A 27,248-nucleotide genomic window follows, 5' to 3' on the forward strand; every position below is an offset into this window, starting at 1 on the left:
TAATTCTGCAGGCAATAGTGCGCTTGGTCTGCCCTATGTAAGAACTGCCACAACTGCACTCAACTTTGTACACACCAGGTTTTTCCAGAGGAAAATTGTCCTTAGGTGACCGCAAGAACTGTGCAATTTTCCTGTGTGGGGTGAAGATAGTTTTTACAGAGTAATTGTTTAGTATTTTAGAGATCTTATCTGTCACTCCCTTTACGTACGGCATAAACGCTGGTTGTCTCTCTACGCGATGAGTGAGGTGCTTGGGTTTTGCATCCCGTTTATTAACGTTAACTCGGTAACCATTTCTCCTCAGGACTCTCTGAACATGGTTCAACTCCTGTACAAGATGAGAGGAGTCACACAAAGCGTGTGCTCGATTGGTTAGTGATGTTACGACCGAGTTTAACTGTCTGGGATGATGGTGTGAGCTCGCATGCAAGTAACGATCTGTATGCGTCGGTTTCCTATAGACAGAGTGTCCCAGCATACCCTCGGCTCCAACCTTCAAGCTCACATCAAGAAATGCAATACCCCTATCTTTTTCCATTTCCAATGTGAACGACATGGATCGATGCACGCTGTTCAGGTGTCGTAACAACAGATCAGCTTCCTCCTTGCTACCCTTTATTACGCAGAACACGTCATCCACGTACCTCTTCCAAATTTTAACGGGAACTGGGGGCGCAGCGAGGGCTTTATGCTCAAAGTGTTCCATCCAGATGTTAGCCACAACTGGTGCCACTGGACTGCCCATCGCTACTCCCTCTGCCTGTATGTAATATTGCCCGCGAAACAGAAAATAATTTGTAGTGAGGCAGTGTTCGAGAAGCTTCACGTATTCTAATGGGATACCATTCTCCTGCATCATATTTCGTACTACCTCAATGCTGTCAGTTACAGGTACATTAGTGAACAGTGACTCTACGTCAAAACTGACCATCACTTCATCTGGTTCAATCCTAATGTCCTGTACAATCTCAATAAAATGGCGAGAGTCCTTCACATACGATTCCGTCCGCCCAACCAACTGTTGCAGCACCTTCGCGACGTGTTTTGCCAAATCGTACGTGGGTGAATCAATCTGACTTACAATGGGCCGTAAGGGAGAATTAACTTTGTGTATTTTCGGCAAACCATATATTTTAGGCGATAGAACATTTCTGGGTCGCAATAGAAACTTCACCGTATCCTCAGTTAATACCTGTTCACACTCCTTGACCAGTGTCAATGTGGCACGATTGTACCGGGCTGTAGGATCGTAATTTACCTTTTTATAGGTTGCTTCATCACTCAGCAGTCCATTTATCTTGCTCTCATAATCGCTGACATCTATAACTACTGTGGCATTGCCCTTGTCTGCCTTCAAGGTCAAAATGTCAGGATTAGACCGCAGGTCGTTCAGAGCTTCCCATTCCTCCTTACTTATATTACTCCGAGGTAGTTTTGCGTGCCTCAGGACTACAGCAACATCTTGTCGCAATGCGTCAGCATCATGAGTTGGGATCTTATTACGCCTAATTACCTCTTCAGTACTTCCTATCACCTCTTCAAAAGGTATACGCTTCGGAGTAGGAGCAAAATTCAGACCCTTCTTTAATACATTAAGTGTAGGCTCTGTCAACTCAGCGCTGGATAAATTGATAACCGTTCGAGTTTCATTCGAGCTCATCGCGTAGAGAGACAACCAGCGTTTATGCCGTACGTAAAGGGAGTGACAGATAAGATCTCTAAAATACTAAACAATTACTCTGTAAAAACTATCTTCACCCCACACAGGAAAATTGCACAGTTCTTGCGGTCACCTAAGGACAATTTTCCTCTGGAAAAACCTGGTGTGTACAAAGTTGAGTGCAGTTGTGGCAGTTCTTACATAGGGCAGACCAAGCGCACTATTGCCTGCAGAATTAAAGAACACATTGCTGCAGTCAAAAAGAACGATACTCGCAAGTCTGCTATTGCTCAACATCTCATTGAGTCGGGTGCAAATCATTGGATCGAGTTGCATAGTCCTAAGGTAATTTCGACGGAACGCCACTACATACCGAGATTGGTAAGAGAAGCCATTGAGATTCACAAATATAAAAATTTCAATCGTGAGGATGGCTTCAAACTATCTAATGTATGGAATCCAGTGATTTGTTTGTGTAAAAAACCGGTGAAGTCAGAATTGAACAAACGTAGTGACACTGTGAGTATAGTGTGTTTGGACAGACCATCGAGTGTGAACGCGACCAGTGGTAACGCTGAAAGTGAACGCAGCCGACGCGCGCGAAGGAGGGTAGATCGCGCGCTGTCTATACAACTTTAACATCCACCCGCCTTCGTCAGTTTTCCGTGATCATGATGCATGCAACTGCGTCGAAATATCGGGAGCTCGACAAAAATCAAAAAGGTAATCACGGTCTATATCCCGGTCAATATAAGTCTAATGAAAATAACCGTGAATCATTCAAAACTCTTAACTTTATAGTAATTTTGTTCAACCCTGCGTGACCTTGCGCAGTAGAGACTACCCGCATCGACCTGCCGGAGATTAACTACTGAGTATTCTTTATACTGTGCTACCGAGAAGGCTAAGAGATTGTCAAACCCTTATGCAGCAGCGATTGCAGCGCCACCTATCTATGATGTTATATATGCACATCTGATACTTAAAGCTATCGCTCCTTATATTTCTAATCTCCATAGTTATTTTAATCGTCAAACTTCGAAGAAATGATGACGTTTACTTAAACCTTACAGAGGGCAGGGCTATCAAAATCGTTGCGGACTTATCTTGGGCTGGCTTTAGTAAAGGGCGTCTGCAACTCATTACTTTAGTAGGGGTGCTAAAACCAGGTAAGCAACCCTACTCTTGAAATAACAGCTAAATAGTAACATTTTCATATTCTATCATTTTCAGTTACTAAATCTTGAAAACAAAGTAAACATATACAAAAAATAAACTTTGAGTTTGGTCCCAACTGATTTTTGTGCCCTACAACGACGTTCCATATGCCCTGTATATTGTTAAAGGTAAGTCTGAAATTCTACCTAAGCTGCTCTCTGCAATCCACTGGGCAATTTTTTTATCGTGCATTATTTGATGTTCGAGACGTAACTTTGACTGGACTTCATTTGTTTCCAGGCACGCAACTATGGTCGCGCGATAAATGATAAAACATCTGACCGGTCCCTATCGCACTATTTGTAAGTGCGATAGGGACGGCCAGATGTGGTATCATTTATCGCGCGACCATACTTGCCTGCCAGGTATACTCAAGTAGTTAAGTTTTATATTACCTTAAGTTAGGGTGATATATGAAAATTAACATTTAAGTACTGATGATAAGCAAAGTATGTAACTTATAAAAATAACTACTTACAGTCTTATTGGAAGAAGACCTGGGTGGCTAGCCGAATGGCACAATCGCTCACGAAACGCTCACGAAACGAAGCGCTAGTAGATATCTATCTCTATCGCGCTTGCGTATTGGCGCGACAGAGCCAGCGGCGTATCGCTTTCGTTTGGCGTCGGAGAAATGCCATTCGGCTACGGGGCCTGGTGGATTTTTTGATTTTTTTGGTTAAAGACACGTCACCTTAGACCAACCTTAGACACACACAGATACACAATGTTATAGTAGTATACTAGTGATCAAATTACAAATCGTCACTATTGGGTTGGCACAAAAGTAATGAGACACTTGGTTTACGTTTTATATTTTTTATTATTATTACAATACAAAAAGCTTAGTCGATGATGTAATCACCATTAGCATCTATGACTTCTTGCCAACGATCCGGCAAAGTTTGGATGCCTTTCGCCCAGAACTCTGATGGCTGTGCCTCGAAAAAGTTGTTCAACTCCACCTGTACATCATGGAAATCATTGAATTGTTTACCCCGCAAATGTCGTTTCAGGGCTCTAAACAAATGAAAGTCTGATGGTGCGAGGTCTGGAGAATAAGGTGTGTGGGGTATCGTCTCCCAGCCCAAGTTCTGCAGCTGTTGGCGAACGGTAGATGCGACATGAGGTCGAGCGTTATCATGTAGTAAAATTACAGTGGCTCGTCTTCGTCGTTTTTTCTTGATAGCAGAAGATAGTTCGGTGAGCTGTGTTGAATATTTTTTAGCGGTTACAGTTTCATTTTGTAATAGTTCATGAAACAGCATGCCTTGCGAGTCCCAGAAACAACAAAGCAAAACTTTTAAGCGGTTCTTTTGACTCAGCTTCGGTTGAGTTGGTGGCGTTTCTTCTCGAGGCAGCCAAAAAGCACGACGTGTATCGTTCTCATAATAAATCCATGATTCATCTCCCGTAACCAGATCAGTCAAAAACTCTTTACGTCGGGGTCGCAGCAAAAGTGATTGACAAATGGCGACACGGACTGCACGACTGGCGTCGGTAAGGATGTGCGGTACCCATCGAGCCAAAACTTTTCGATACCCAAGCTCATGCAGATGGTATTCCACAGCGTGGTGACTGCAGTTAAGTGCTTCCGCTAATTCACGAGTAGTAGCATCAGGATTCGACTGTAGTTCGCGGCGTAAATCGTCATCATTGAATGCAGGTGGTCGCCCTGAGCGTGACTGACTTTCAAGGCTCCTGTCTCCTGATTTAAAACGGTTTAAACCATCTGGACACCGTGGCATGGCTTGTACTTCCAGCGCCCAATGCAGTGTTGATATTGTCAGCCGCAGCCCGCGCACTGTGGCCTAACAAGTACACGTATAAGTAAAGTGTTCGAACTTGTCGCTCGTCCATTTTATTTCAATCTAACTAAACCAATCACGAGGGCGGCTTTATATACCCTCACATTAGAAGTACCTAGAATGTTCTACAACATACTAGAATATTATCGAAAACAATTAACTTAAGAAAGGAAATGTATAGAGTTTTGTAGAGTGTGTCATTACTTTTGTGCCAACCCAATACTTTGAAAAAATCTCGTATCTCACACTGCTCCTCAAAGTTAAAACGCAGTAAGTCTATATGCATTGTATACATACTTATTACATTTTTCTTTTCATTGACAGAAGAAGTTTTTTTCAAAGTAGTGACGAAATTACAAATTTAATCATTTATTCAGCAAATAGGCCACAGGGGCACTTTTACACGTCAATATACAAGTTGAACTGAAATTACAATTGATAATACTAATTCTAAGTTCTACCTAAAGTATAACGCTGCTACAATGATTAGAGATGTATAAGGTCTCTAAATGACGATTTTCAACTAAAAACTACAAATAATATTATAGAACAGTACAAATACAAAAAAAAAAGTCTAAAATTACATTAGAGATGCAAATGACTCTAAATGTCACAACTATACTTAATATATCCTTAGAGATGTATAGGGTCTCCAAGAGTAAAATACATGATCCATGTTAAAAGCGGGATACTGCTAGGAATAGACACTGCAAAACATTTTCAATTTAAAAACAAACCTTAATTGAGGATAGTTACATCGCTTTGAGATGAAATCCGGCGATGCACTGGGTTCGAAGCAATAAATGCAAAATAATTGGAAAACGTGTACTCAAATTCCACCCTTTGAATGTACAATGTTAATGTTTTATTTTATCCAATTAAGCGTGCTTCGTCCTATTTTTAAACATAGTTTTAATTTGATTGTACATAGTTCAATTAAATGACATCACTATATTACGATATTCTATGGTTTTCAGTTTGAGCTGATGCTACATTCTGGCAGCAGAACATTACAATAATACTCGCTATTACATTTTTTACGCAACAGTGAATCAAAATCAATAAACAGATTATCGCTCCCCCAAAACGTAAACATAGCGCACATTTAAAAACTTCTTTCTGCACCATTGCATAGAAAGAGGCCGAACTCGCGATAGCGCGACCTGGCACGTTAGACGGCGGTACCAAGCCCGCCGTTCAGTGCAACCACGACTTTTGACAAACATGGCTCGCCCCTTGACAGATCGAAATGGCGGCGAAGAAAATTGGTTAAACCACCACCAGACGATGACAACGATTGCGCCAGTCTTGCGTGGCTGCTTAGCTTTAGACTAGATGAGTTTGTGAACGTGAAAGTGCCGGATGACGAGCCGGGAGTGGAGCTTGAGCCGCCTGCGGTGAGGAAGCCCCCTTTCACGTACCCGGAGCTGATCGAGCGGGCTCTGAGGGAGAAAGGAGAGCTGACGGTGTCTGCCATTTACCAATGGATCTCGTAAGTGTTTCATAAGCATACGAAATTGAAGAGTTTTGAATGATTTGCAGTTGTTATCATTAGACTTATATTGACCGGGAAATAGACCGTGATTGGGTTTTTGATTTTTGCCGAACTCCCGATATTTCGACGCAGTTCCATGCATCATCATCACGCAAAACTCCGGTTTACCTTACTTTGTAAACTTTGTTGTTGAAAAGATGCATATGTCTAATTACTAATGGACTTATTTGACGATTATTACAAATTAGGCGTAGACTGATTTTGCTAGGAAATCAGTTTTCTTAAGGGTCTGCAATATGTTACTATCTTATTCTTGAAACCAGGAACTACAAAGATTGCTCTGAAGCTACTTACAATGGAATAATGTATAAGTATGCCAGTAATTAGTTAAAATTGTGCCTCCGATGAAATATTTAAAAATACAGCAAAAAATGATCATACAAAACTTGTATATAGGTATTAATAATAAAATTAAATTCGGGCCTAAATATAGGTCCTGTCATTGTATGTGTAAAATTCCATTATAGTACCGCATTTTAGAATCCCAATTTGTATATCTTTTTTAGTTTTTAGGGTTCCGTATTTATTTTTCGATGCTTTTTCGAATATTTCATTCTCAAAAATGCGAAATATAAAATAAAAACACATTCCTGCATTACAAGACATACATACGGTCACGCCTGTTTCCCAGAGGGGTAGGCAGAGATCAAGGATTTCCATTTACTTCGATTCTGACAAACGTTTCTCATACACGCTCGTCGGTTTCGAGTACTTCTAACCTGGCTTTTTTGCAATATTTCCCCGATTTGGTCGAGAAAAGTTCGCCTAGGTCTTCCACTTCCAACTGACCCTTCCATTCTTTTTTCATACACTTTCCTCGTTAATCTCCTCTCATTCATCCTCTTTTCATGCCCAAACCACAACATAAAAATACCTACATAAAAATACCGTTTAAAATGTTCATTTTCAATCACCTCTAACCGGCTTAGTGGATGTAAATGAAATCCAACATACAGGTACTTCACCGGATTAAAATATACCTATTAAATATTTTTTGTCAGGAGATTATTGCATTGTAAATGTAAAGGGTTTAAAAAAGGACACAACTTTTAATGATTCCAGTTTAAATCTTAGCTAGCATAAAGAAAATAGCTAAGATAAAGTTCGTGTCATCCAAGACGACGCCCATTTTTTGTCAAATCTAAGTAATCATAGAAGTAAAATTGCGAAGAACTGTTTTAGTATTGGGAAGTCCGATTAATTGAGGTGGCCAGAATGCGAAACAACTAAATGCGTGAAAACAAAATAACACAGTTCATCTAAATGTTTATGTAGGTAGGTACTTATTTGTTTTAGCGCACTTGCTGGTATCAATATTTATTGGTACCCTAGCCAGCAAAAGTTCCAATATTGAACCGCTTAGAATTGCCCTGACAATCCTTGTACCACTCGTGAATTTTATTTCCATAAAAATGAAATATATTAATACCTATTCCCAAGTATCTAACGAAATTGAATTAAAAAGGGATTTCTCGCGATCTGCCTAGAAATAAAATATTGGGTCTAGACGAAAGGGATCTTCAAATTCAATTTCCTTGCCTTCTATTATGTTAGATTGAAATAGAGCACGGCCTACATGTTTAATAGTTTAACAACCTCCGTCAACTTGTATAGAGGTCTCTATGGCCACGGCTATCCAAATGAATTGAATAGATTAATGTAGGTCCTTACCTATACAGTGTGTCATCCAAGATCAGGGTTACTTGGTTCGTGTTGTCATGTCACTAAAGACAAATTTGAGCGTTATTAGAATGGCATAATTTTATATTTTGATTGAACACTGACGGCTCCATTCCGATTTTAATACAGTTTATGTACGTCAAAATAATCATGCACCGAATATGTCACTATAAAAATAATGTTCCCGTTGTTGATGTTATCTATATAAAAATCGACACTGACACATGGTTGGCTATGGCTTGGATGAAATGGCACAGGCACAACGTGCGATCCCCGAATGCCTCTTAGGCTGAAGGGGGAAATTTATAAATCTGTTATCTGGTCTTGTATGGTGTCATACTTTCTAGCGGTGACATGGTATCGTATGGAATCCAAAGCTACATCAAAAAAATTAACGAAAATTGTTCTAAATTGTACGCTTATTAAAAAAAAAGTACTACACGCATTTACAAGAAAACAATGATCAATATGTCACCGCCAGAGAGAATTCTTTCTGGCGGGAGCTATCTATTTCACTATGTAACAGTCCACTTTTCAGCTTTTTTATGAATCAGAAAAAATGTACGAGAATTGTACTAAGCTGTCCGATACTTAAAAAAAAATAACTACGCGTATTTACAAGAAAACAATGATTTATATGTCACCGCTAGGAAGCAAACTTTCTGGCGGGCGCTATCTATTTCACTATGTAACAGTCCAGTTTTCAGCTTTTTTATGAATCAGAAAAAATGTACGAGAATTGTACTAAACTGACCGATACTTAAAAAAAATAACTACACGTATTTACAAGAAAACAATGATGTATATGTCACCGCTAGGAAGCATACTTTCTGGCGGGCGCTATCTATTTCACTATGTAACAGTACAGTTTTCAACTTTCTTGTAAATCAGAAAATATGTACGAGAATTGTTCTAAATTACACGACAATCTTAAAAAATGTACTTTACATATTTACAAGAAATTTCACCACGCCAACTGGTAGTACGGTCAGCTACATAAGGTAAATATATTTACCTGTATTCAATTTTGACCTGCGTTCTTCCCAAGTAATAAGTTTCGATATGTATTGATATTTATAGACGAGACTGTAAAGGCTCATTTGATTCTTCGAAAACAGATAGCAAAATTGCGTTTTATCCACAAGAGTGCAAAGTAATTTCATATAAATTTTAACTTGACGAAGATAATTATATATATAACCATTATGCAATAGGCCAATGGTGCCCCTGACATGTGTAGAAATAATTACAAGTTTGTTCTAATAAATTGTTATAGATTACTGCTATGTTACTATGCAACAAAAACACACGCACGGTAGCACACTGCGAAGGCCAAGTTCCAGCAACAGGCGGCGCACATACTGTGCACTATTTACACGAACCGTTTCGACCCACTTTTGACCCCCTGTAGCTCAGTTCCTATCGGCTAATTGTTCGCCTAAATTAGGGTTAAAATCCAATCCAATGCCATGTTTAGATGCACTTTAAAATCGATCATAATCATCTTCATCAACAGCCGGGTCCACTGGTAAACATTTGCCATTCTCAAGACTCGCCAGCGCTACCACACGCAGTCCTCCATTCCTGTATACTTCTAAATTTGAACTTTGCAGGTTAATTTAATTATTTGTATAAATAGATTCATTTAATCTTATAAATAATTACGTGCAGCATGAAAACCTGCCAAGGTCAAATTTAGAAGTATTCTGAAACGGAGAACTGTGTGTGGTGGCGACTCTTGGGAATTTCATACATTCAGAACGCACAAATGCATTGTCACTTCATAGTTCATCCGCCAGTAAATTTCACAAACGTCATTTCGGTCACTTAAAAAAAGATAATTAATAAATAATAAGAAATAAAAACAAACGAGCCACCTTTCCAAGATCGTTATAAAGTATTCTATCAGGAAAACTTTACCTGCCCAATTAGCCGATAGGAACTTGGCCCTCTTTTTAACAGGTATGTTTTTGGTGGGTAGCACGCCGCCCTTACACCTGTGAGTTTTACCGCTTACGTAAGCGACTTATGTAAAACTTTCAAATGTTAATGGTTTTTGTAAGCAGCTTACGGTAAGTTTTAACTACTTTCGTAAGCTGAAAACTTTCAAGTGTATACGAGTTTGCTTACAGAAGCGACTCAGCTTATCGAAATAAACTGATAAGTTTTGGCCTTACGAACTAGGGCGGTCGTTTTTTTCGAGAATGATGACTTACAGGTGTAAAGGCGGCCTAAATGAAATCCATCAATTTATTCATAATTTATGATTCAAAATCATCATTATTTTATACACAGGTAAATTTTATCAGCAAGCAAATATCAAGTTAAAATTTGTATGAAATTACTTTGCACTCTTGTGGATAATACGCAATTTTGCTATCTGTTTTCGAAGAATCAAATGAGCCTTTACAGTCTCGTCTATAAATATCTATACATATCGAAACTTATTACTTGGGAAGAACGCAGGTCAAAATTGAATACAGGTAAATATATTTACCTTATGTAGCTGACCGTACCAGTTGGCGTGGTGAAATTTCTTGTAAATATGTGAAGTACATTTTTTAAGATTGTCGTGTAATTTAGAACAATTCTCGTACATATTTTCTGATTTACAAGAAAGTTGAAAACTGTCCTGTTACATAGTGAAATAGATAGCGCCCGCCAGAAAGTATGCTTCCTAGCGGTGACATATACATCATTGTTTTCTTGTAAATACGTGTAGTTATTTTTTTTTAAGTATCGGTCAGTTTAATACAATTCTCGTACATTTTTTCTGATTCATAAAAAAGCTGAAAACTGGACTGTTACATAGTGAAATAGATAGCGCCCGCCAGAAAGTTTGCTTCCTAGCGGTGACATATAAATCATTGTTTTCTTGTAAATACGTGTAGTTATTTTTTTTTTAAAGTATCGGACAGCTTAGTACAATTCTCGTACATATTTTCTGATTTACAAGAAAGTTGAAAACTGTACTGTTACATAGTGAAATAGATAGCGCCCGCCAGAAAGTATGCTTCCTAGCGGTGACATATACATCATTGTTTTCTTGTAAATGCGTGTAGTACTTTTTTTTTAATAAGCGTACAATTTAGAACAATTTTCGTACATTTTTTTGATGTAGCTTTGAATTTCATACGATACCATGTCACCGCTAGAAAGTATGACACCTTGTATGGAAGTGAGTGCTGGACCAATAAGAAGAATCAGAGAAGACTACATGTGAATGAAATGAGAATATTGCGAATATTGCGTGTGGTGGGACAAGACGGGATAGGATTCGGAATGAGTACGAGTATATAAGAGGAACCCTGAGAGTAGCGCCAGTGACAGAGAAGGTGAGAGAAAGTAGATTAGCATGCATGGTATGGGCATGTAATGATGAAAGCAATGTTATAATGCGACGACCGGTCTGGCTCAGTCGGTAGTGACCCTGCCTGCTAAGCCACGGTCCTGTGTTCGAATCCCGGTTAGGGCATTTATTTGTGTGATGAGCACATATATTTGTTCCTGAATCATGGATGTTTTCTATGTATATAACTATGTATTTATCTATTTAACCCTTAAATGCATGACCTTGACAAAGATTCATTCAAATTTGAATTTTGACATGCAGTCAATAGAGTCAAAAATGCATGATGCATATATACATCACTATGAATTTAAGGGTTAAGTATGTATATCGTCGCTTAGCACCCATAGCTTTGCTTAGTTTGTGGCTAAGTAGCTCTCATGATCTGTGTAAGGTGTAACCCAATATTTACTTAAAATATATACTTAAAAAACGAGTGGTAAATATGAAGGATGGATACAAGGGTAGTGAAAGCTAGGCCTCAGAAAAAAATGATGGAATGTGTGAACAATGATATGAGTGAAAAAATAGTATGGAAATGACGGCTGATAGAGAGGAACGGAGGAAGATCTGTTGCGCCGACCCCAAATAATGGGAAAAGGGTAAGGGAATTATTTATGTATTTATTTATTTATTTTAGGAACACCAACAGCTAAAAATAACATAATGCTAATTTAAATAATAACACAAAGCCAATTACCAACAAGACAATTATATTATGATGACATCTTGGCTAACCACTCCGATATCCAATCTCCTTCACACGTAATCGTCACGAGCACGGTGATTACGTGAAATTAGAATTGTAATCACGGTATAAGTTGATAAGCCCCGTATCAGGCTGATTTGATACCGGGATTCCGCTACCGAACCGTGAAAAGGGAACTTTTATTAATATCGACGGGGCGATATATCTTTATAACTGCGATTATTAATATTGTTATAGGTAGCTTTAGTTATATTTAATTCAATGTAGCGATCATTGATAGATAAGAGTATTTGGTGTTTCATTACTTAAGAGTATTTAATAAGATACAAATTGAGAAGTGTTTTTTCAGAAAGGGTTCTCTATGTCAGGCCTCAAATCAGTTACAGATGTAGTGCGAAAAGGTTTGCCTTCGTATTGTTCCGGAAACGTTCGTATTTGTCATGCTAGTTCAGTCAACGTCAGTACATCTTGTACTGAGGCTGAATGAAACAGCATGACACGTTCGTACTTTTCCGTAACACTATTGTTTGCCTTCCTATGAAGGCAAATTTTTTCGCACTACAACTGTACGAGATATCCACCGTTTCTGCAACGGGAACCCTTCATAATGAACCTGACTAGTAACTTGTCGTACCCTAATTTATCCTGACATTCCTGACCTAGCCTGTTGAGCCCAAACACCAATTAAAGTGATAGGTACAGTCAACCAATTGGAACCCTAGGCCACTCTACAACCATGTCAAATTGACAAGCAGCAAGAGATTTCTTACAATCTGATTTATAGCGTCACTATGACATAGTTCTACAGTGGCCTAGGGTTCCAATTGGTTGACTGTACGTTAAATATTGTTTCAATTAACGACGTGAAATGAATAGTTTTTTGTTTAGAATTTTACAGATTGTGAAATCAATTGTTAAGCACCGGTTCGGCAGCAGAAGATGGATGTGGATTGTGGATGTGTGCATTATACATAAGTGTTGCCTGTTTAGTGTTTAGACTCAGTGGTATCTTTGATACATTTTTACAGTTCCTTCTGTCAAACAGGCGTGAAGCCAAAGCCTTAAAAACGAAATTCATTTATTTAAGCAATTATTGCCCTACACCCCAATCCCAATCAGTTTCTTTTGCTCTGCTTATTACCTAGTTAGTATAAGGAAGTGTATTAATATAAGTGAATGAATAATAAAATTAGTTTAGTGCAATTTGAATGGTAAAATAATAATAATGGTAAATGGCGTATTGGTAAGAGTAACTACATTTTTTTTATTAGAGAGACCCATAGTAGGGTTTCGTTGTCGTGGCACAAGTGAATGTCAATTTAAGCACCTAAGTTTCATTGCTATGTGGAAAATTCCGAATGCGGGCATTATTTTTTAAGAAGTACCTAGTTATAGATAAGATGTTGTCTAAACAAAGATATTGGACGCAAAGCCACGTCACGATACCGGGAATGACAACATGACGTGCGATACCCGTGCCAGGTACGGCATCGATTCGCCACGTATCGGAGCCCACGCTCGCAACAGACACGAGATAGGACAAACAAGCGGGCTCATTCTTGTTCGGATATTGCTAACGTTTTGACGAACTCTGTTAACCTTTGGGAAGCTAACACCTAGAGGTATAGTTGTGATATTCCAGACATTCTCCTCCTTATATGGGGTATGTTCTTGTGCGAGATATTCCCCATATAATAACCTAGCCACAAAATTAAAATTTTGAAAAAACCCCCTACAGCAACATAGTAAACCGATTTCTGAAATATGGCTAAGAACACTCCCGACTAACTCAGCTTTCAAACAAAAAAAAACTAAATCGAAATCGGTTCATCCGTTCGGGAGCTACGATGCCTGACTGTAGTGGCAGTTCCCAAAAATAGCGTAGACCAGTAAACGCTTTAAAATCACGGAGTATAACCAGCGGGCGTAGCACACTAGTTCGATAAACTTTGTCGTGTCGGTGCGTCCCTATAGCACATACAAATAGTGCGAAAAGGTCGGCCTGACGTTATATCGTTTATTTCGTGACCATGTTTGTTTGCCTGGAGATTCACTCAGTTCAAAATTAAAAAACTCTTTTTCAGTAGAAGGTCCATTATACCTTGACACAACGACTTAAAACAAAACCAAAATGAAAGCGCAAGCCTCAGTACGAAATTAACTCTATAAGTTGAAATTGATGAAAAACCGAAACCTATACTTTGTACTTTTGGCACTTGAAAAAAGTGTAAACAAACCGGAGCCGTCAAATTTGACAGATCCAGGGATAGTTAACCTTTTAAGGCCAGAAACCTTTTTCTTTAAAATTTAGCTTAAAACCAATATTTCGTAAAAAGTCATAATTTTTCGTTGGTAAACTTCGGGAGATAAGGGGGAATGGTATTTTATTTTTTACATTTTCCTTCATAATTCTTTTTATATTCCACTACAAAAACATTATAAAAATAGTTTTGATATGTACAATTTGAGCTTTTTCTAACGATACCCCACTTGACCTAGTAACTTGACATTTACGGTTTGCCCCCCTTCCATTTTGGCCGTTTTCTACAATTAATATTAATATATTTTTAAAAATAATAGTTTCAGCTTGTAGAGGTTTAAAGTATTCATAACTGTTCCAAATTTCAAATCGATAGCGTAAGTAGTTCTCGAGATATTTAGAAATGTGACAGACATACAGACAGACGGACAGAGCGTCGCCATAAGGGTTCCTTTTGTACCTTTTTGGTACGGAACCATAAAAAACATCATATAGCAATCATCATTTCATACGGAGAAACGGAAGCTCTAAAACACAAATATCGAACTCGGAACAGATGATGATGATGATGATGATTGATAACAAGTAATGGCAAATGTCAGACAGATAAAATTAAAAATCGCGTAAGGTGTACTACCTTTATATTTTAGTACAATTAGTACGTTTTCACATTATCCGATCCGATATCGGATGTAGAACAGATATCCCATACATTACAGGCGCCAATCTGGGATTTTTCCATCGAAATCCTTCCGACATCCGATATCGGATCGGATAATGTGAAACCGGAGTTACACCCAGATTAAAATGCAACCATGAGTTTTAAACCTCTGCAAAATTAGGTACTTTTTAGGGTTCCGTAGTCAACTAGGAACCCTTATAGTTTCGCCATGTCTGTCTGTCCGTCCGTCCGTCCGTCCGTCCGTCCGTCCGTCCGTCCGTCCGTCCGTCCGTCCGTCCGTCCGTCCGTCCGTCCGTCCGTCCGTCCGTCCGTCCGTCCGTCCGTCCGTCCGTCCGCGGATAATCTCAGTAACCGTTAGCACTAGAAAGCTGAAATTTGGTACCAATATGTATATCAATCACGCCAACAAAGTGCAAAAATAAAAAATGGAAAAAAATGTTTTATTAGGGTACCCCCCCTATATGTAAAGTGGGGGCTGATATTTTTTTTCATTCCAACCCCAACGTGTGATATATTGTTGGATAGGTATTTAAAAATTAATAAGGGTTTTCTAAGATCATTTTTTGATAATATTAATATTTTCGGAAATAATCGCTCCTAAAGGAAAATAAAGTGCGTCCCCCCCCCTCTAACTTTTGAACTATAAGTTTAAAAAATATGAAAAAAATCACAAAAGTAGAACTTTATAAAGACTTTCTAGGAAAATTATTTTGAACTTGATAGGTTCAGTAGTTTTTGAGAAAAATACGGAAAACTACGGAACCCTACACTGAGCGTGGCCCGACACGCTCTTGGCCGGTTTTTTGGTTGATGATTCCCTGTAGAAAATAATAATATTCATTAAATGTAATGACGGTAGGTTTGTATTAGTGAAGGTGTATACGTTTCGTCAAATTAAACGAAATTACATGTTAGTGGAATGAAATGGAAAATAGTAGTGAGCTCAATTATTTTTAAATAGAGAAAAAAATTCAGGAACCAAACGTTACCTAATAAACAACCCTCAAATTTGACAGCTCAGGTTTGTTTACACTTTTTTCAAGTGCCAAAAGTACAGGGTATAGGGTTTTAGGGTTATCTTCATACAGTCAAGTGCAAATATATATAATAACTTTAAAGAAAGAATGATTTGTTTATAAATCGATATTCTGTTTTACTAATTATTTCTACAGGTTGTTTATTCGTCATTGATTATTACTCACTAGTTATTTTATTGTTTTATATTTAAACTGTGAATATCTTTCAAATTTGAGCGTGACGTTGCCTTATACTTATTCACGTGAATATGCATATATAAGATTTTAAGGCTCGCACAGACTGATAATATAATCGTGTTAATATGTTTTGGAATGTAAAGATGTGTGTGCACTCGACCGTACTAGACCAGCAGCTGGCCCGCGTGATCGGTGAGAGGGGACGAGGCAAATTGGGGCGATTAGTAAGCTCACACAGGTGTAAGTGCCACCGACGAGCATTGTGCCCTGTTCACATCTATCCGGGTCACCAAAGGGTAATCATAGTAGCTTTGTATTTTGTATAATTTATTGAAATTATTTTTTTTTATAAATACTTTTGCGTCTTAAATTGTATCTTGTTATTTAATGCATGTTAATTATAAGATGTAATGTTTTGATAAGAAGTGGTCCGCCGAGTTTCTTGCCGGTTCCATAGTGGATACCCCCTTCCAACTGAGGGGGGACTGAAATCTTCTCGAGGCTGAGGCGTAGGGTTAGAGCCGGCATAGCTTTATTTGACGTTCATATGCGCATTGTAATATGCCTACTTGGAAAAATAAATATTTCATTTCATTTCACCCAGTACTGTCACCGGCAAAATCATCGTACAAAAAAAAATAGTACGTGGAGTCCCTCCGCGCGGAAGAAGTGAAACTTCGTAATGTGTTATTTTTCAACATTCGTGTTGGCGTTAAACGTTTAACGCTGTCAGTTGGAAGTCGCATTAGAAGTTTCACTTCAACAAGGCTGTATAAATATCTGACGGCTCTAGAAATAAGATTGTGTTTTTGCAGCCTTCGTGACTGTACACGGTATCCTGTACGTGCGTGGGTATCTAGGGTACGGGTTGTAGGGTACAGGGTTATCTTATACCTAGCTGGCACTGTCTCGCCAATACAAAAGAGGGATAGAGAACGTTACCCTGAAATCAGAAATCGTTTATTGCGAACCATGGAATGCAGGAGGGCGAAAGGGCATTGCAAAGTATCTTAAAGCTGGCTAGGTTACAATTTTATTATAGGTACCTACCTATTTAATTACTCGTAAAAAGGTAACAATTATAAATGATCGCATCCAGTACGTTCCAATATTCGTCTCTCATAATATGGGCTACTATACCTACTCGTAAAAGTGGGCCACACAGCCATGTAGCCACACAACTTTTCATAGAAACACGTCCAAGAAACAAACAAGTCGCGGCGAAAAATCGCCCGTGTGCGCATGCTCTAACTCGAATAAATTTATTACTGGATGCGATCACTGGACTGGGGTGTTACTGGAATATATCTGAACGAGGCATGAGGGTTGTGATACGCAATGTTACCTGGCGTCGATGTGTTACTGACTGACGATACTCCTTATCTCGTTGTGATATGGTCTATAAATGGTTAGTTGTATAATAATGTTGCGTTGTATGTGACTTATCAGGTTAACGCGTTAATCGTTTACAAGGGGAACTAGTTGTTACGAGATGTATTGGCATTAGATGTTTTTATGGGAATAGTATGCAAATAAAGGGCCGAGGGTGCGTCGCCAACCTGCTAATACTTACTTACTACCTGGGGCCCATTTCTCGAAGCTACAAGTTACAATTTACAAGTGGTTGTCACTGTCTAATATGACAAGTTGGAAAGAGACTTCCGCTTGTAACTTGCAACTTTCAATTTTGGGAAATGGGCCCCTGAACGATGCAAACGATCATATTAGTGTAACAGTGAACACTAATATGATAGTGATTCAGATATAAATTCGTTTATTATTGTAGCGTTTGCCACCTTGTTGCTAGGCATGGCTAATGTTCTTCAATAAAACAATTGATGAGGTCTTCAACGATGTGTTTATTAATTGGAAAACTAACTTATTTTAATTATAATTAATACATTTCGTGAGGAGTGACATGTTATCTGTATGACGGTCTAGATCCAAGAGGCGGGGTAAGATGTCATGATTGACAGCTAGAGATTCTTAAGGGCGCGTTACACACCACGTCTTAAGGCGGATACACACTCTGCTACACCTTCCCCTTTTAAATTGAAATTTCTTTATCTTACAATGAAACAGAATGATTACTTATAATTCGTTATACAAAATTGCTGTTATACTTTCTAAATGAATAAAGTTAGCTCTATCTTATTAATACTACAGTTAAACATCTCTACACAAATCAGTTTTCAAACAATTAAACAGAATTACTTTATTTCTATATATTTGTACTTTCACTATTTTCAGTCTCTATGGTAATATTTATAAATTGTTTCACAACATTGTAATATACTTTCTAAAATTAATAACGTTAACTATATTTTCTTAATACTACTAGTACATATGAATCACTTTTCTCCCCTTTTACATTAAAAATAAAAATAACCATGAATGTTGCGCCTTCAGCCAACAGTACAGACTCCGGTGGAACACAAAGCTGCGCTACGCGACACGAGGTCGAATATGAAATGATGTTCGTGTGTATTCCACATTGTTCATATCTAAAATATTGTAAGACCTAAAGCCGTTACATTTACAAATCTTCCCTTTTAACCATATATTAGTATTAGGCTCTTTTTTAAACCACACATCTTGTCCCATATAAAAACTCTTTTTAAATTTACTCGTACTATTGTAATACTTAATGTTTCTATTAAGTGACTTTTGGAATTGATAGTCTACATTACTATTCAGCGTTGGCTCTAAATATTTATGATTAACAATAGCTTTAGTTTTAATATTCCTATTCATCATCAGCTGACTCGGGGAGAAACTTGTTCCCGAGACGGGTGATGCCCTGTACTGTAACAACGCTAACCTAAAGTCAGACTTATCTTCGTGACATTTTAATAACATTCTCTTGGCAATCTGTACCCCCATCTCTGCGAACCCGTTTGACTGAGCGTATCTAGGGCTAGAATATGTGAATGTGAAGCCCCACTCTCGAGCAAATTGCAGGCATTCTCTGGAGTCAAATGGCACATGGTCTGACACTACTTCGCTAGGGATGCCCCAATTACAAAAAACATCTGTCAGGCTATTGATTATACATTTGGCACTTTTATTCGATAATAATTTAATATCTAACCATTTAGAATAGTAATCATAAATTATTAAATAACTTTTACTCTTGAATTCCATTATATCAGTAGCTATTTTTTTAAAGGGTAATTTAGGTACTTCATGAGGCAATAAGGGCTCTTTCACATTATTTTTTTTGATATGTCTGACATATAAAGCATCTTCTTACAAATGTATCCAAGTGTTCATCAATTTTTGGCCAATAGTACATATTCCTGGCAATTTGTTTCATTTTAGTTGTGCCGAGGTGCCCTTCATGTAATATTTTCATAAATTTTAAACGCAATGTGTTAGGTATTATTATTCTATGATTTAAAAACACTATGCCTTCGTCTACTGTTATTTCAGATCTTAATTTAAAGTAATATTGCAAATTATCTGACACATGCTTTTTGTCGGGCCATCCATTCTTAGTATATTCAATTAATTTGGATAATTCAATATCATTATTCGTTTCAGTAATTAATTCTTGTTTTTGCTCCGTAGTACACTGCAAGTGACTCGCGAGCCCTACGCAGTGAACCATTTCATTAATATATGGATCGTCTGAGTTATCACACTTAATATATGCACGAGATAATAAATCTGCTATGTACATGTATTTACCTTTCAAATATTTATATTCTATGTTGTATCTTAGTAATCTTAACTTCATTCGTTGGAGCCTAGGGGACGGTACTTCATGAATATGTTTTTTAAGCAAGGACTCTAGTGGTTTATGGTCATTTAATATTGTACATTTTTGTCCATATATGTAGTAGTGATATTTTTGAGTGGACCAGCACACACTAAGCAATTCTTTTTCGATTTGAGAAAAATTTTGTTCAGACGGAGTTAAGCTCCTTGATGCATAAGCCACTGGCTTTCCCTCTTGCATAAGGCAACATCCCAAACCATCCTTAGACGCATCACACTGTATTACTATAGGTATTTTATGATTAAAATTTTGTAAAGTAGGAGCTTCTGTTAATTTATTTTTAATATTTTTGAAAACATCTTCATGAATGTCCGTCCATAACCAGGTCACATCTTTTTTTAACAATAACTGGAGCGGTGATGCAATACTAGCCAAATTCGAAATAAACTTTCTTAGATAATTAACCATTCCGAGGAATATTTGCAACTCTTTTTTATTGGAGGGACTCTTCATATTAGTAATGGCAAGAATCCTTTCCGGATCAATTTTCATGCCTTCCTCGGAAAAAATGTGTCCAAAGTATCTTACTTCTTTTAATTTGTACTGAAATTTCTTTTTATTGAAACGAACATTGTGTTCCTTGGCCCTTTCAAACACTTTGTTCAGTATTGCATCATGCTCTTCCTCTGTGACACCACATATTAATAAATCGTCACAGTACACAATTACACCTGGGATGTCACCAAAGGCAGTTTCACTGTACCTTTGAAAGACCTCCGGGGCTACCGAGATGCCAAAAGGACACCTTAGAAATTTATAACAACCAAATGGGCTGTTAAAAGTGCACAAATCGCTGGAATTTTCAGATAATTTAATATTATAGAACCCATCTGATAAGTCTAAAACTGAAAAGTATTTTTTGTTACACAATTTTGGAACTATTTCATCTAATGTTGGTATCAAGCGATGTTCTCTTATTAAAACTTTATTTAGATCTTTGGGGTCGAGACAAATCCTAAGCGAGCCATCTTTCTTTTCAACAATAACAAGGTTGCTTACGAAACTCCTAGGGTGTGCGACTTCAGCTATTACTTTGTGTTCCACCAGCGTCTTCAGTTTCTCAGCAAGGCGGCCCATCAATGCCTGCGGCACTCGTCGCGGGGGCCGAACTACTGGCTGGACTCCTGGCTGAATTCGCAACTCCAATGGCTCCTTAAACTCCCCGACACCCTGGAATAATTCACCATTCAAATTAACAATATTATCTTTGTTTGAGCACACGGCTCCATTCGTCACAGTATTAATTTCTTGTATTTTTAATAATCCTACTGTTACCAGGGACTTGAAACCCAAGATAGGACGGAAATTTTCTTTAATAATTACAAATTCAACATCAAAACTTTTTTCATCATTTTTAGAATATGTCTTTAAAGTAATGGTGCCCAGTGGGAAGATTTTGCCACCATTGTAGACCTCAATAACTGACCTTGTCTCAGACAACCTGTTTTGAATATCATCATTGACAATTAATTTGAGATCCCTTAATGACAGGACATTAATGCCTGCACCTGTATCACATTTAAATGATACCCTTTTATTTTCAACTCTTAATTTCTCCGTCCACTCATTCTTGGAAAAATCAATGGAATATACTAGTCATAATTCATGTATTTTATTATTAGTATTTGTGTCATTTGTGTTCATTTCATGAACTTGTTTGTTAGGCATATGGCACCCTACACTGAAATGGTTAAATTTCTTAATTTTGAGCACATTTTTCCGAAAGCTGGGCAATTCCTAGGTCCATGCTCAGTCTTACATTTTCTACATAGGTAAAAATTTTTGCTGTACTGATTAGTATTATTGAAAGTCCTATTATTGTTAGTATCAGAATACTTATCTTTGTTATCCGAAGACCGGTGCACTGTGTACTTCGCCTGTACTGCATGCACCTCCGGGTTCTTCAGTGTCTTCATGTGTTCTCTGGAGAGTTCAGCAGAGCGGCATATGTCTACCGCCTTTTCCATGGTCAGTTCTTTTACTTCGAGCAGCTTCTGCTGAGTCCGTTGGTCCCTGATTCCGATGACTATTCTGTCTCGCAGCATCCTGTCCTTTTCTTTGTAGTTACAATTTTCAGCAATTTTCCTGATGGCTGTGTAAAATGCATCAAACGTTTCTCCGTCTTCTTGGTCCCGTTTGTTGAAATTGTAGCTATTAATAACTTCGTTTTGTTTTGGCTTAAAATGTTCGTCAAATAATAGTATTATTTCTTCTAGCTTCGTTTTCTCTTCTGTTTGCAATACATTAAAATACAGTTCTTGCGCTTGTTGCCCGATGCAATTGAGGAGTATAGCCGCTTTTCTCGTTTCTGTCAGTCTTTCGAAGCCCGCAGCGAGTAGAAATATGCGGAAAGATTGTTTAAACCTTAACCATTGTGGCCAACAATTGCTGATGTCATCGAGGTTAAGGCCCTGCGGCATTTTATATTCCACCGCGCATGTCATGCTGTCTACCTCGGCTGCGTCCATTTTCGTAGTTTTCTTTTCGTTATCTTCGTCGTCTGACATTTTTAGTTTCGTACCTTAATATTTTCGTATTCGTACAGGCCGGTGTCCGCCATGTGACTTCGATCTTAATCGAATTTAATCTTCGTAATTGTTCTTCTCCGACTGCGCCATGTAATGTTCTTCAATAAAACAATTGATGAGGTCTTCAACGATGTGTTTATTAATTGGAAAACTAACTTATTTTAATTATAATTAATACATTTCGTGAGGAGTGACATGTTATCTGTATGACGGTCTAGATCCAAGAGGCGGGGTAAGATGTCATGATTGACAGCTAGAGATTCTTAAGGGCGCGTTACACACCACGTCTTAAGGCGGATACACACTCTGCTACAGCCATCAATATTTTAATATTTGCTATTTTGCATTATCTATTATGTCCATGTTTAATTTTATGTTATTTGCTTGTTTTAGTAATAAAGTAAGTAACTAATTAAGGGTAGATCCATTGTAGGTGTTGTTAGTGAGTAAAAAAAATGTATAGACTTTGTTCAAAAATATCCTAATAATAATTATATGGTGACAGCAAGTTAAGAATTCCCTAATAGAAGAGTTCCCTAAGAATATAACTTACACTTCCACCCCAAAATTGAAAGATATTTTTCTCAAATAGTGTTATTGCCTTTAATATTCGTCAGGCGATATCAATAAGAAGTAGCTTGTATTAGATGATAACGAAGCTACCCAAATTAATTACTAATTCCGGTTACTCCTACAAGTAGAGGAAGTGACGGACTATTTTCTGTTTTTAGAGTTACTACTATTTTTGGTAACTCTATATTGAGATATAGTCATAAGGCTGGAGACATACAGAATCTTCGGGTGATATTCCAAATATTATATTAAGATGCCGTCTGTCTGCCACTAAAGACGTAAAATTATAAGTTTAAACCATGAACCTACAATTCTATGGACGAATAACTCCGAAGAAAAACCTGTGATTCTATCATCAACATTGATAGCTTTGTCTATGACATCATCCACTAATCTCCCGTCAGTCGGATCGAGGCGCCCGCCCGTGGCGAAAACATCTTCAGAAAAATAAGAAAATATGCCTACATGCGTTATCAAACTGTGTAAAAATTACAACAATCGAAAGAAAAAAAAATACGGAGTAACTTTTCATGCGTAAATTAATACATTATCACGTTATTATACGTAAAATCACGATAATCATTAATGTTCATAATCATAAACCAACAAACTGCAAAACAAGTACCAGTATTTTTATTAAATAGTGTTCCACACGGTGCAGTGAGTCATTATTTTATAGTTAAAAACAATATATTTCTAAATTTCATGTAAAATAATTAATTTTTGATAAATTAAATGCAGAATTGATTTTCTTTTGACCTGAATTATCATTATTTTGATTTTAAATCGTGTTTGCACATCGCAAACCGTCTGCCATTGCTGGCTTGAGTGTTCCGCCACCAAGCCATAAAAAAAGTTTTAAAAAAATGTCCGCCATTGTTGGGTCACAGCCGGTCTTCAGTGAGGCTCTCTCTGTTTCTATTACTCTATGGTTTATTAAACTCCCAGTATAAGCTCCACATCTGTTTACATGCATACAAATATTCACACCTGATTGCAAGAAGGGTAGGACATACGAATTTCCAATTGCTATAACTATTTATATGTAACTTGCTTTTGCCCACGGCTTCGCTCGCGTTAGAAATATACAAAATGTAGCCTATATAACTTTCCATTCCTTCAACTATCTCCACTTAAAAAAATCACGTCAATTCGTCGCTCCGTTTTGCCGTGAAAGACGGAAAAAGAAACAGACACACACACTTTCCCATTTATAATATTAGTATGGATAAAACAATTGTTTCTTCCACAGTGACCGCTTCCCCTACTACAAAGCCAACGACGAGCGTTGGAAGAACTCCGTACGCCACAACTTGTCTATCAACCCCCACTTCAGGAAGGGGGCGCGGGCCCCCCACGGCGCGGGGCACCTCTGGTCTCTTGCCGCCAACGCCATTGACCTCTTACCTTTGAGGGAGCACAGGGTTTACGAAGAAGTTCATGAAGCGCATATTATTGAATGCCCCAAGGTTAGTATTAAAGTAGGAAAACTAAATACTTGGCGCCATCTGTTGAACGACGTCCGAAACAACAGCCCGTAATTTACTACCTACTTTGTTATATCCTGCTGTTTGTAAGCCAAATAACCGTTTCGTCTGCTTCTATTTATTTCCCAAATACGTTCGATTCGGAACCTTTTAAAGTTAAACGAATTTAAACCACCGGCCTCTGTAAACAGTGCCATGACAATCGTAAATATTTAAACGCAATTTGATGGCGAAATATACTGCCTCTCACTAGATCCTACTTTATCAGGAATTTGATCTTCATATATTTATACATAGTACATACACATATATTCACGGTTGTATACCCAAAAGAGGTAGGCAGAGTATAGGAAACTGTTCCAGTTTAATTGCCAATTCAAATTCAACTAACGGGTTAACATTTTTGTTTAAGTATTTGGTACTGTCAGCTGTAATCATTTTAGTGCACTGCCGTTCCTCAATTTATCATACATACTCGTCGGTTTCGGGTTTTATATAAGCTGGTATTTTTGTAGTAAGTATTTTCCTGATTTGGTAAATAAATAATTCGTTGAGCCTCAGAAGGATGTGCCATCTAATGGTTCTAATTAAAAACTATTAAAATATATTTTTTAAATTTTTCAGGTTATCGTCCTGGACGAGGCGGCGATAGCGGCGGCCAGCATTATTCCTGATCAAGATTTATTCTCCGGCAGTACGAGTGAGTTATTTTTAAGGCTTATTTATTGGTTCCATCAATATTCAGTCTCATCGGGCGGATGGGTAGATGTACCTGGTCGGCATATCTAATTTACAAAATTTCGCGACCTTGAGTTGTTTCAAGACGGGAAAGATATTTGTTTTTTATGATGCAGAAACGTCTGCGAGCGATATTCATATTTTTAAATTAAAGGAAAAATGGAAACATTCACACCTCTGGCAGGACTCGAATCTGCGACGAACGGCTTTGCCAGAGAAGTCGCTATGACTAACTTAGCCAAGCAGGCATAGCAGGTCTGCTGGATGCGTGCGAATGTTTCCATGCCTTCTCTTCAACTCCCAAACGCCTTAAGGTGGTGTATAGCGACATCTACCTATAAGACATAATACTACTCGTAATTCAATTTTAAGTAATATGACAAAAAATAAATAAAGGTTATTTCTTTTCAGTGTTCCTGAATCCGGTGTCGACAGAACAGGTAGTTCGCGAGTGCGGACTCATCACCGTGGACTAATGGGTTCAATTCTGCGAAAACCACAATTGTGCATCAGAGTCACTCCATACATAAATACTTGAACTCATGCCTGTATTCACAAAGAGGATAGGCAGAGCACAGGAAACTGTTCGAGTTTCAGTGCCATTCTTAGCAATTAACGGGTTGAAATAATGAAATTGTGATATTGCCCAAACAGGTTGCTAGCTCACCGCGTACACCAAAATTGAACTCATGTCCCCCAGTTGGCTTATACGACACACACGGGAGGAAAAGGGGTGGTAAAATTCTTACCTGGCACCACACGGGGACAAACTAAAATCAAGTAAAGTCAGTTACAAAGAAATTGGACCCGACCCTGAGTAACGAATCAAAAAGATTTTCGGGAAGTTTTCATTTGTTTTTGTGTATTAGGAACGCCTAATACACAAAAACAAACTAAAACTTTTTGTATGCAAATACTCTGAAATATCTGATGTAGATTTGAGCCGAAAAATAATCTCAGAAAAATTAGCTAGCCAACATGTCAACCGCTTGCGCTCCATCACGAACGACACGTCAATTTCTCTGTCGTACTAAGAAGGAAAGATGATAGAGATAGAGATACAGAATGTTGGCATGTTGGTTAGATAGACTCTTTTCTGTCAGCACAGCTTTTGGTCTGTTACTAAGTTTGATTTTGTGTTGCTGGTCCAACTTAAAATCAGATTATAGGAAGGACATAAACCTACCTGTGTGTAGATATTAAAATTGTGTCAATTTAGGATAGAATAACACGTGAAAAAAATATTTTGTGTATCAGGTTTTATCTGTATAATTGGTTCAGTCATAGATTAAATATAAGAAAATTATACCATTCCATACATTAAAATGCGACCGCCTAAGAACTCGCATACACTACACCACACATAGATGGCGCCACAAAAAATGCCTTGTTGCCATCAATTTTGTGTAGATTGGTGTTAAGTGTCAGTTTCGAGCCATAAATCTATGTCAAAAGACTCAAAAGTTACACTTAACGCCATCTACAAGTATAATCGAAAGCTACAAGGCATTTTTTTTGGCGCCATCTATGTGTGGTGTAGTGTATGCGCGTTCTTAGGCGGTCGCATTTTAATGTATGGGATGGTATGATCTTCTTATATTTAATCTATGGTTTAGCATAATACTGGTGAATTATCAATACACCTTAGACACCGGTACCATTAAAATTGTAATCGTCTGTCGGTAGATGTCGCTTTGTCGTGTAACAATGTAACACTTAAAAGGAGGAATGGAAGCCGTAGCGCCATTGGTAAAGAGAATAAATAAGACGGATTCCAGAGGTTGCGGGTTCTAGTCCTGCCACAAGCGTGAAGTTTGGTGTTTTTTTAGGGTTCCGTAGTCAACTAGGAACCCTTATAGTTTCGCCATGTCTGTCTGTCCGTCCGTCCGTCCGTCCGTCCGTCCGTCCGTCCGCGGATAATCTCAGTAACCGTTAGCACTAGAAAGCTGACATTTGGTACCAATATGTATATCAATCACGCCAACGAAGTGCAAAAATAAAAAATG

At 37.9% G+C, this 27,248-nt stretch overlaps 1 protein-coding gene across 1 annotated transcript; it reads left to right on the plus strand.

Annotated features, from left to right (window-relative positions):
- The first annotated feature begins 316 nt into the window (after positions 1-316).
- Positions 317-26,560, plus strand: LOC125229093. The gene is made up of 6 exons (XM_048133871.1): positions 317-371; positions 627-762; positions 5,888-6,178; positions 24,270-24,486; positions 25,129-25,204; positions 25,654-26,560. The coding sequence occupies exons 1-6, from the start codon at positions 317-319 to the stop codon at positions 25,716-25,718; spliced, it is 840 nt and encodes a 279-aa protein (XP_047989828.1). The 3' UTR covers positions 25,719-26,560.
- The last annotated feature ends 688 nt before the right edge of the window (positions 26,561-27,248 follow it).

The sequence above is a fragment of the Leguminivora glycinivorella genome, chromosome 8, assembly GCF_023078275.1.
Source record: "Leguminivora glycinivorella isolate SPB_JAAS2020 chromosome 8, LegGlyc_1.1, whole genome shotgun sequence".
Taxonomy (NCBI): domain Eukaryota; kingdom Metazoa; phylum Arthropoda; class Insecta; order Lepidoptera; family Tortricidae; genus Leguminivora; species Leguminivora glycinivorella.